The following is a 12,602-nucleotide window of genomic DNA, read 5'->3' on the forward strand; positions in this document are numbered from 1 at the left end:
ATTTTACAGGTAAATTTGTATTTATTTTAGCTAGGTAGTTAGTAAATAGTTATTAACTATTTACTAACTACCTAGCTAAAATAAATACAAACTTGCCTGTAAAATAAACCCTAAGCTAGCTACAATGTAACTATTAGTAATATTGTAGCTAGCTTAGGGTTTATTTTACAGGTAAGTATTTAGTTTTAAATAGGAATTATTTAGGTAATGATAGTAGGTTTTATTTAGATTTATTTTAATTTTATTTAAGTTAGGGGGTGTAAGGGTTAGGGTTAGACTTAGGTTTAGGGGTTAATAAATTTAGTGTAGTGGCGGCGACATTGGGGGTGGCAGATTATGGGTTAATAAATGTAGGTAGGTGGCAGCGATGTTAGGGGCGGCATATTAGGGGTTAATAATATTTAACTAGTGTTTGTGATGCGGGAGTGCAGCGGTTTAGGAGTTAATATGTTTATTATAGTGGTGGCGATGTCCGGAGCGGCAGATTAGGGGTTAATAATTTTATTTTTAGTGTTTGCGATGCGGGAGGGCCTCGGTTTAGGGGTTAATAGGTAGTTTATGGGTGTTAGTGTACTTTTAAGCACTTTAGTTATGAGTTTTATGCTACAGCTTTTTAGCGTAAAACCCATAACTACTGACTTTCAGTTTACGGTATGGATCTCGGCGGTATTGGCTGTACCACTCACTTTTTGGCCTCCAAGGCAAACTTGTAATACCGGTGCTATGGAAGTCCCATTGAAAAAGGACTTTTTGAAACCTGCGGTAATTATGTTGCGTTACGGCCAAAAAAGTGTGCGGTACAGCTAAACCTGCAAAACTCGTAATACCAGCGGTAGTGAAAAAGAGCCTTAACGCTGCTTTTTCACTCATACCGCAAAACTCGTAATCTAGCCGTAAGTGAGCAAACATAAAACCTTCTTAATGAAAAAAGGGAAATAACTAGTTTAGTGTGAGGAGTGTGCTAAGCTTAGTCCTAAATGCGATTCAATAGCACAGGGAAAAATAAAGTAATTTTAATAAAACAATAATAATAGAGATAAATTGCACAATAGCGCTGAGGAAAACATAAAAGGGCCTAAGATAAAGCGCTCATAATACCGGAAGCATGATCTCAAAGCGATGTGCAAAGCATAACAAAGCCAAAGTCAGAGAGCACAAAATATGGAAGCTCACTACTTAATAGAGCTGAGAAAAGAAGCCGAAACCGAAGCGCTCAAACTACAGAGAGCATGCTCTGAATAACGCACAAAATCGAAAGCAAATAAATTGGAGATAGAACCAGAGTACGTAAAGAACTGGGAGCAGCGGAAACTAGAGTGTGGAAAGACTAGCAACAGCAAATGCTCTAAACAAGGAGAGTGATAAAAAAAAGGTCAAATATAAAAATGAAGTGCCAATAGAAAAACATAACAATGTAAGTATTTCTGTGCAATAGAAACATGTTTCTAAAAGGAACCTGTAGCCCACAATAAAATGTCTCCTATATAAATGACTAGACTTTAAATGAAAGTCTTGTGTATAAAGTGATGATGTTTGTATATGTTAGTGTCCGCTGGCTATGATGTACTGTACCTTATGAATGGCGTACCTGCTAATAGTCTGTGGGCTATATGATGGCATGAATATTCTCGCTTACATTGAGATGCACTTACTCTACTGTGACTACCTGCAACTGCAGAAAAAGACTGCTTCCAGAGACGGCTTTTACAGTGCTGTATAAGTCATAACAAAGGATCTACTGTATGTAAGGAGAATATCGATGACCCAACAGGAGGAGGCTAAGGGACCAGTCCCCGCAACATCTGTGGCAGGCTTTTTACTAACTCCTTCACTGAGAGTAATTGTATCACTTCCCAAAACTCCAATCTCTCCCCTGTATCACATTAACAGCTCTCTGAGGGGAAAAATGGGCCTCACATTGGTCTGAGGACATCTTTAAAAAGAAGACTCTGGAGCACCTCCATATCTTCACCTTCCTCCTGGGAGGCAAAGATAAGACTAACATACCAGAGAGGTGGGATGGATTAAGTACTCTCAGAGTTTTGGAAATCTTTGCTTCCTCCTAGTGGCCAGGAATATAATCCCAGGAGTAATGGCTTTTGGACTCTCACCACCTTTATGAAAGAAATCACAATTTAAGAATGTTAAACAACTTTGTCATTGGTTTTTGACATCCACTGGTTGACATTTTTGTTTATAATATATATATTTTTAAAGAGATTTATTGCATGTGTCAGCAGTCATCACCACACCCACACTGTTATGAATATAGAATAAATAATGTCATACATTTCAGACATACTGCATAAAAGATTATACAGTTTACTTCTCCTTATCGAATTTATTTTGTTCTTTTAGTATTCTTTGTTAAAAAGCCTACCTATGTAGGCTTAGGAGCAGAAATGCACTACAGTAGTGCATTGCTGCGCTGGAGCTAACTTTAAGTATGTGTTTAACCTCAATATATTTTTCTATTACACTGTTTCTTGCATATAACACTCTTTTTTGGACTTTTACCTCTGTTTGATAAACTAATAAGGAATCCATTTGAAGTAACATACACAATTATTTATGTATTATTGCAGGCTCTAGAAAATCAAATTCTTGCAAGAGATAATGTCAGTACTGGAACAAGCTTTGCTTTACAAAGTCTGGATAAGAAGCATCTTTTCGGAATTGGTGATCTTCGTGGTCGTGTTGCCAGGTCAGCATCTAAATAAAATACTGCAAGTGCAAATGCTTTATATGAATCTTCATTTGTATGAAAATGTACAGAATATAGTTTGAGATGAAGGAGTAGATTTATCATAGTGCGAGCGGACATGATACGATGTAGCGTATCATGTCCGCTGCACATCGATAAATGTCGAAAGCATGCGCTGTCGGCATTTATCATTGCACCAGCAGTTCTTGTGAACTGCTTGTGCAATGCCGCCCCCTGCAGATTCACAGCCAATCGGCCGCTAGTAGGGGGTGTCAATCAACCCAATCATATTTAATCGGGTTGATTTCTGTCCGCTACCTCAGAACAGGCGGACAAGTTATAAAGCAGCAGTCACGCGGAAACAGGGGCATCAAGCTTGATAAATCAGCCCCTAAGAGCTTATTCTTCTTTTTAACAAACAGTTGGATGAATTCCTAGCAGGTAAAGTAATTGCTGGACACACATAACTGGTGTAATTTGATAAAGAGGCAATCTAATATAATTAGTACAAATTACATTTATTGGCCTTGGAGAGGACTTTAGTTAACAAGCGTTGCAATATTGGACAGTCTTTTATTCTTTTCATTATTCTGGATTAGTGCAAAACTGTGGAGTTGAATTTCCAATATCATTTCACTTTGTTTTTAGCTTTTTCTATAAGACATATATGAAGAAATGCACAAGCTGGATACGGCATAAATAATTACATTACTGGTTAGCGCTGTGGAATCTGTTGGCGCTCTACAAATAACCGATAATAATAATAATAACACTGCTTAGTCTCACTGGAGTTTTTTTTATAGGGGCACAATGTTTTTTTCTTTTCTTATTAAAGTGATGGTAAATTAAACCTTTTCAAAATCAGCCTTTTTAATCTATATTACAATCATTATTTATGTTATTTTTTTCTGTTTATAATTTTTATGCTCTGCTGTTTCATAGTCCCTTTGTATTGCTATTTTGTAGTATAGTGGCATATAGAACGTTCTCACCTGCTCTATACTTAGCAGCTAAAGTGCTTACCAGGAGGGAAATTATTGCTTCTCTAATGTGCCGATTCTCTGTTTACAAAATTGTCATCAGAATGTCACTTTCAGCAGCACCAAGCAACATCTCCATGCTGTTGGGAGCACATACATTCTTTTTAATGAGCCGTGCAACAATTGTAATGATTGGTTGAGTGGCCCAGATATCATCTTAGTAGAAAAACAAACACTCACTCGAGGGGGGGGGGGGGGGCAGGCAGGTGATGGATTAATATGAACATTTCTTCATATAAGTAAAATTAATTATTAGCAGTTTCAATTATCTATTGCCTAGATAAAACTTTCAGCAAAGGATAACAAGAAAAGGAAGCAAATTAAATAATAGCAGTAAATTGGAAAGTTGTTTAAAACCTTATTCTCTATCTGAATCATGAAATAACAATTTTGGCTTTCATGTCCCTTTAAGCCCAAGACCTGCCATTTGAATACTAATTGCCTGCTCTTTCAAATTTGGGTCTTGTGGTAGAAAGTAAATTTAAAATGTTAAAAAAAAAAAAAAAAATAACAAAGTTAAAACACTACAGATCACATTATAACATGAAATCAATAAGGCCTAGAGACCCTCATATCACCTTATTTTAAAGCCCAGATGCACCTATTTAAAATAAAGACCCTAAATATGTTTTAACCCTTTCACTACCAGGACTTCCAGACAAAAACTTGCCCAAAATACCGGAGCATTTTTAGCATTTTTGTTATCACTCCATTTAAACAGAAATAGAGCATTGCTTTTTTTTATTTACCTATCAAATCTATATATATTTTTTTAAGTAGACAACCCAAAGTATTGATCTAGGCCCATTTTTGGTATATTTCATGCCACCATTTCACCGCCAAATGCCATCAAATAAAAAATTGTTACTTTCTCTTGTTAAGTGTATTCAGTCCACGGGTCATCCATTACTTATGGGATATATTTCCTTCCCAACAGGAAGTTGCAAGAGGATCACCCAAAGCAGATCTGCTATATAGCTCCTCCCCTCACATGTCATATCCAGTCATTCTCTTGCAACCCTCAACATAGATGGAGGTCGTGAGAGGAGTGTGGTGTTTTATACTTAATTATTTCTTCAATCAAAAGTTTGTTATTTTTAAATGGCACCGGAGTGTGCTGTTTTTTTCTCAGGCAGTATTTGGAAGAAGAATCTGCCTGCGTTTTCTATGATCTTAGCAGAAGTAACTAAGATCCACTGGCTGTTTGCGCACATTCTGAGGAGTGGGGTAACTTCAGAAAGGGAATAGCGTGCGGGGTCTCCTGCAAATAAGGTATGTGCAGTAAAATATTTTTCTAAGGAATGGAATTGACTAAGAAAATACTGCTGATACCGATGTAATGTAAGTAAAGCCTTAAATGCAGTGAAAGTGACTGGTATCAGGCTGATTAATGTATATGCAGTAAAGTAATTTTCTAAGGAATGGAATTTGACTAAGAAAATGCTACTAATACTGAAGTAATGTAATAAGCCTTAAAATGCAGTAGAAGGACTGGTATCAGGCTTATCAATAGAGATACATACTCTTTAAAAAAGGATGTTTAAAACGTTTGCTGGCATGTTTAATCGTTTTTGTGAGGTACATTGGTGATAAAACTTATTGGGGCATGAATTTTTCCACATGGCTGACTTATATTTCTGCATAGAAACAGTTAACTGAGGCTCCCACTGTTGTAATAATGAGTGGGAGGGGCCTATTTTAGCGCTTTTTTGCGCAGTAAAAATTCAGTTTCAGTCTTCCTGCTTCTTCCTGCATGTCTCAGGACGTCTCTAGAGAGCTCAAGGGACTTCAAAAGTCATTTTGAGGGAGGTAATCAGTCACAGCAGACCTGTGACAGTGTGTTTGACTGTGTTAAAAAACGTTTTTTTCTCTATTGATTATCCGTTTTGGGTATTAAGGGGTTAACATCCATTTGCAAGTGGGTGCAATGCTCTGCTAACTTAATACATTTACTGTGAAAATTTGGTTGCTATAACTGATTTGGTTCATTGTTATTTCAACTGTGACAGTTTTTTGTGCTTCTTAAAGGCACAGTAGCGTTTTCTATATTGCTTGTAAATTTATTTTAAAGTGTTTTCCAAGCTTGCTAGTCTCATTGCTAGTCTGTTTAAACATGTCTGACACAGATGAATCTGTTTGTTCACTATGTTTGAAGGCCAGTGTGGAGCCCCATAGAAATATGTGTACTAAATGTATTGATTTCACTTTAAATAATAAAGGTCAGTCTTTATCTGTAAAGGAATTATCACCAGACAACGAGGGGGAAGTTATGCCGACTAACTCTCCTCACGTGTCAGTACCTTCGCCTCCCACTCAGGAGGCGCGTGATATTGTGGCGCCAAGTACATCAGAGACGCCCATACAAATCACTTTACAAGACATGGTTACTATTATGAATAATACCCTGACAGAAGTATTATCTAAATTGCCAGAATTAAGAGGCAAGCGCGATTGCTCTGGGATAAGGACAGAGCGCGCTGGTGCTGTGAGAGCCATGTCCGATACTGCGTCACATTTTGGAGAACATGAGGACGGAGAGCTTCATTCTGTGGGTGACGGATCTGATCCAGGGAAACCGGATTCAGAGATCTCTAATTTTAAATTTAAGCTTGAGAACCTCCGTGTATTGCTAGGGGAGGCTTTAGCGGCTCTGAATGACTGTAACACAGTTGCAAATCCAGAGAAATTATGTAGGCTGGATAGATACTATGCGGTGCCGGTGTGTACTGACGTTTTTCCTATACCTAAAAGGCTTACAGAAATTATTAGCAAGGAGTGGGATAGACCCGGTGTGCCCTTTTCCCCACCTCCTATATTTAGGAAAATGTTTCCAATAGACGCCACTACACGGGACTTATGGCAGACGGTCCCTAAGGTGGAGGGAGCAGTTTCTACTTTAGCTAAGCGTACCACTATCCCGGTGGAGGATAGTTGTGCTTTTTCAAATCCAATGGATAAAAAATTAGAAGGTTACCTTAAGAAAATGTTTGTTCAACAAGGTTTTATCTTACAGTCCCTTGCATGCATTGCACCTGTCACTGCTGCTGTGGCATTCTGGTTTGAGTCTCTAGAAGAGGCCATTCATACAGCTCCATTGGATGAAATTATGGACAAGCTTAAAGCACTTAAGCTAGCTAATGCATTTGTTTCTGATGCCATTGTACATTTAACTAAACTAACGGCTAAGAACTCCGGATTCGCCATCCAGGCGCGCAGAGCACTATGGCTTAAATCCTGGTCAGCTGACGTGACTTCTAAATCTAAATTGCTTAATATTCCTTTCAAGGGGCAAACCTTATTCGGGCCCGGCTTGAAAGAAATTATCACTGACATTACTGGAGGTAAGGGTCATACTCTTCCTCAGGACAGGGCCAAATCAAAGGCCAAACAGTCTAATTTTCGTGCCTTTCGAAACTTCAAGGCAGGAGCAGCATCAACTTCCTCCGCTCCAAAACAGGAAGGAACTGTTGCTCGTTACAGACAGGCCTGGAAAACGAACCAGTCCTGGAACAAGGGCAAGCAGGCCAGAAAACCTACTACTGCCCCTAAGACAGCATAAAGGGATGGCCCCCTATCCGGAAACGGATCTAGTGGGGGGCAGACTTTCTCTCTTCGCCCAGGCGTGGGCAAGAGATGTCCAGGATCCCTGGGCGTTGGAGATCATATCTCAGGGATATCTTCTGGACTTCAAAGCTTCTCCTCCACAAGGGAGATTTCATCTTTCAAGGTTATCAGCAAACCAAATAAAGAAAGAGGCATTTCTATGCGGTGTACAAGACCTCCTAGTAATGGGGGTGATCCACCCAGTTCTGCGGACCGAACAAGGGCAAGGATTTTACTCAAATCTGTTTGTAGTTCCCAAGAAAGAGGGAACCTTCAGACCAATCTTGGACTTAAAGATCTTAAACAAATTCCTAAGAGTTCCATCATTCAAAATGGAAACTATTCGAACCATCCTACCCATGATCCAAGAGGGTCAGTACATGACCACAGTGGACTTAAAGGATGCCTACCTTCACATACCGATTCACAAAGATCATTATCGCTACCTAAGATTTGCCTTTCTAGACAGGCATTACCAGTTTGTAGCTCTTCCCTTCGGGTTAGCTACGGCCCCGAGGATTTTTACAAAGGTTCTGGGCTCACTTCTGGTGGTTCTAAGACAGCGAGGCATAGCGGTGGCTCCGTATCTAGACGACATTCTGATACAAGCGTCAAGTTTTCAAATTGCCAAGTCTCATACAGAGATAGTTCTGGCATTTCTGAGGTCGCATGGGTGGAAAGTGAACGTGGAAAAGAGTTCTCTATTACCACTCACAAGAGTCTCCTTCCTAGGGACTCTTATAGATTCTGTAGAGATGAAAATTTACCTGACGGAGTCCAGGTTATCAGAACTTCTAAATGCTTGCCGTGTCCTTCATTCCATTCCACGCCCGTCAGTGGCTCAGTGCATGAAAGTAATCGGCTTAATGGTAGCGGCAATGGACATAGTGCCATTTGCGCGCCTGCATCTCAGACCGCTGCAATTATGCATACTAAGTCAGTGGAATGGGGATTACTCAGATTTGTCCCCTCTACTAAATCTGGATCAAGAGACCAGAGATTCTCTTCTCTGGTGGCTTTCTCGGGTCCATCTGTCCAAGGGTATGACCTTTCTCAGGCCAGATTGGACGATTGTAACAACAGATGCCAGCCTTCTAGGTTGGGGCGCAGTCTGGAACTCCCTGAGTTAAGAGCAATATTCAATGCTCTTCTAGCTTGGCCTCAGTTAGCAACACTGAGGTTCATCAGATTTCAGTCGGACAACATCACGACTGTGGCTTACATCAACCATCAAGGGGGAACCAGGAGTTCCCTAGCGATGTTAGAAGTCTCAAGGATAATTCGCTGGGCAGAGTCTCACTCTTGCCACCTGTCAGCGATTTACATCCCAGGCGTGGAGAACTGGGAGGCGGACTTTCTAAGTCGCCAGACTTTTCATCCGGGGGAGTGGGAACTTCATCCGGAGGTGTTCGTTCAGCTGGTTCATCGTTGGGGCAAACCAGAACTGGATCTCATGGCGTCTCGCCAGAACACCAAGCTTCCTCATTGCGGATCCAGGTCCAGGGACCCGGGAGCGGCGCTGATAGATGCTCTAGCAGCCCCTTGGGTTTTCAACATGGCTTATGTGTTTCCACCGTTTCTGCTGCTGCCTCGAATGATTGCCAAGATCAAACAGGAGAGAGCATCAGTGATTCTGATGGCCACGCAGGACCTGGTATGCAGACCTAGTGGACATGTCGTCCTGTCCACCATGGTCTCTGCCTCTGAGGAAGGACCTTCTAATACAAGGTCCTTTCAACCATCCAAATCTAATTTCTCTGAGGCTGACTGCATGGAGATTGAACGCTTGATCCTATCAAAGCGTGGCTTCTCGAAGTCAGTTATTGATACCTTAATACAGGCACGGAAGCCTGTTACCAGAAAAATTTACCATAAGATATGGCGTAAATATTTATATTGGTGCGAATCCAAGAGTTACTCATGGAGTAAGGTTAGGATTCCTAGGATATTGTCCTTTCTACAAGAGGGTTTAGAAAAGGGTTTATCTGCTAGTTCGTTAAAGGGACAGATTTCTGCTCTGTCTATTCTTTTACACAAACGTCTGGCAGAAGTTCCAGACGTCCAGGCTTTTTGTCAGGCTTTGGCTAGGATTAAGCCTGTGTTTAAGACTGTTGCTCCGCCGTGGAGTTTAAACTTGGTTCTTAAAGTTCTTCAAGGTGTTCCGTTTGAACCCCTTCATTCCATTGATATTAAGCTTTTATCTTGGAAAGTTCTGTTTTTGATGGCTATTTCCTCGGCTCGAAGAGTCTCTGAGTTATCTGCCTTACATTGTGATTCTCCTTATCTGATTTTCCATTCAGACAAGGTAGTTCTGCGTACTAAACCTGGGTTTTTACCTAAGGTAGTTTCTAACAGGAATATCAATCAGGAGATTGTTGTTCCATCATTATGTCCTAATCCTTCTTCAAAGAAGGAACGACTTTTGCATAATCTGGACGTAGTCCGTGCCCTGAAGTTCTATTTACAGGCAACTAAAGATTTTCGTCAAACTTCTTCCCTGTCGTTTACTCTTGACAGAGGAGAGGTCAAAAAGCTTCGGCAACCTCTCTCTCCTTTTGGCTTTGTAGCATAATACGTTTAGCCTATGAGACTGCTGGACAGTAGCCCCCTGAAAGAATTATAGCTCATTCCACTAGAGCTGTGGCTTCCACCTGGGCCTTTAAGAATGAGGCCTCTGTTGAACAGATTTGCAAGGCTGCGACTTGGTCTTCGCTTCACACCTTTTCAAAATTTTACAAATTTGACACTTTTGCTTCTTCGGAGGCTGTTTTTGGGAGAAAGGTTCTACAGGCAGTGGTTCCTGCCTTGTCCCTCCCATCATCCGTGTACTTTAGCTTTGGTATTGGTATCCCATAAGTAATGGATGACCCGTGGACTGAATACACTTAACAAGAGAAAACATAATTTATGCTTACCTGATAAATTTATTTCTCTTGTAGTGTATTCAGTCCACGGCCCGCCCTGTCTTTTTTAAGGCAGATCTAATTTTAATTAAAACTCCAGTCACCACTGCACCCTATGGTTTCTCCTTTCTTGTCTTGTTTCAGTCGAATGACTGGATATGACATGTGAGGGGAGGAGCTATATAGCAGCTCTGCTTTGGGTGATCCTCTTGCAACTTCCTGTTGGGAAGGGAATATATCCCATAAGTAATGGATGACCCGTGGACTGAATACACTACAAGAGAAATAAATTTATCAGGTAAGCATAAAATATGTTTTTTTTTTACAAATTTGTGCAATCATGGCACAAATGTTTGCAAAAGTTTTTCTGGATCCTCTTTGTTCAGAAATAACAGACATATATGGCTTTGCTATTGCTTTCTGGTAATTAGAAGGGCATTAATTGCAGCTGCGCACCACACTTGTATTATTCCCGACAGTGAAGGGGATAATTAGGTAGCTTAAAAGATTAACGTTAGCTTTAGTGTAGAGATTAGCCTCCTACCTGACACTCCCCACACCCTGATCCCTACCTGATCCCTCCCAAACAGCTCTCTTCCCTCCCTCACCGTCCACTGGTCACCCCCATCTTAAGTACTGGCAGACAGTCTGCCAGTAAAAAAATAAATAAATAAAAAATTTCCAATATTTTTTTTTCTGCTATTGCCGCCATCTTAGGTACTAGCAGCTATCTGCCAGTACCTGAAAAACGCTTTTTATTTTAAAAAAAAATAATTATATATATATATATATTTTAACTATTTATTCCGTAGCGCTAGCGTAGTGTCCCCCCCTCCCGTTACCTTTAATGTAGGGTTCCCCACACCCCCTTTTCTGTAGTGTAGCTGCCTCATTCCTCCCTGTCCCTTTAAAAAAAAATCCTAGCGTAGGGCCCCTCCCACTTTCTACCCCCTCTACTGCTGGGCTGCCCATCTGCCTCCTGCCCACACCTCCCGCCGGCTTCAGCAGAAGATCGTTACAGATGGTGACACACACAGTGTCACAGTCTGTAACGATCAGACATCTGCCCTCATATGGAGGCGGAGCACCAATCGCGTTCCACCTCCATATGCGGGAGATGCCTGAAGCTTCAGGTGCTCCAGATCTGTAACTTAACAGCCGAGATTGCTGGAGCATCCTGAAACGATGCCGTATATATACGTGGTGCGGTACGATAGCCAAAGTACCGCACAACGTATATTTACGTCATTTTGGGTAAGGGGATTAATAGCCAGGTGATAACTATGGTTGTGTATATATATATATATATATATATATATATATATATATATATATATGAGTGCAGAATTATTAGGCAAATGAGTATTTTGACCACATCATCCTCTTTATGCATGTTGTCTTACTCCAAGCTGTATAGGCTCGAAATCCTACTTCCAATTAAGCATATTAGGTGATGTGCATCTCTGTAATGAGAAGGGGTGTGGTCTAATGACATCAACACCCTATATCAGGTGTGCATAATTATTAAGCAACTTCCTTTCCTTTGGCAAAATGGGTCAAAAGAAGGACTTGACAGGCTCAGAAAAGTCAAAAATAGTGAGATATCTTGCAGAGGAATGCAGCACTCTTAAAATTGCAAAGCTTCTGAAGCGTGATCATCGAACAATCAAGCGTTTCATTCAAAATAGTCAACAGGGTCGCAAGAAGCGTGTGGAAAAACCAAGGCACAAAATAACTGCCCATGAACTGAGAAAAGTCAAGCGTGCAGCTGCCAAGATGCCACTTGCCACCAGTTTGGCCATATTTCAGAGCTGCAACATCACTGGAGTGCCCAAAAGCACAAGGTGTGCAATACTCAGAGACATGGCCAGGGTAAGAAAGGCTGAAAGACGACCACCACTGAACAAGACACACAAGCTGAAACGTCAAGACTGGGCCAAGAAATATCTCAAGACTGATTTTTCTAAGGTTTTATGGACTGATGAAATGAGAGTGAGTCTTGATGGGCCAGATGGATGGGCCCGTGGCTGGATTGGTAAAGGGCAGAGAGCTCCAGTCCGACTCAGACGCCAGCAAGGTGGAGGTGGAGTACTGGTTTGGGCTGGTATCATCAAAGATGAGCTTGTGGGGCCTTTTCGGGTTGAGGATGGAGTCAAGCTCAACTCCCAGTCCTACTGCAAGTTTCTGGAAGACACCTTCTTCAAGCAGTGGTACAGGAAGAAGTCTGCATCCTTCAAGAAAAACATGATTTTCATGCAGGACAATGCTCCATCACACGCGTCCAAGTACTCCACAGCGTGGCTGGCAAGAAAGGGTATAAAAGAAGAAAATCTAATGACATGGCCTCCTTGT

At 41.0% G+C, this 12,602-nt stretch overlaps 1 protein-coding gene across 1 annotated transcript in view; it reads left to right on the forward strand.

Moving 5' to 3' along the window:
- FAM81B (family with sequence similarity 81 member B) overlaps positions 1-12,602 on the forward strand; it is a 168,366-nt gene that overhangs the window by 53,025 nt on the left and 102,739 nt on the right. The window contains exon 3 of the mRNA XM_053700473.1: positions 2,586-2,704. Coding sequence (XP_053556448.1) covers positions 2,586-2,704 — 119 coding nt within the window. The remainder of the gene's footprint in view (positions 1-2,585; positions 2,705-12,602) is intronic.

The sequence above is a fragment of the Bombina bombina genome, chromosome 2 (assembly GCF_027579735.1).
Source record: "Bombina bombina isolate aBomBom1 chromosome 2, aBomBom1.pri, whole genome shotgun sequence".
NCBI classification, from domain to species: domain Eukaryota; kingdom Metazoa; phylum Chordata; class Amphibia; order Anura; family Bombinatoridae; genus Bombina; species Bombina bombina.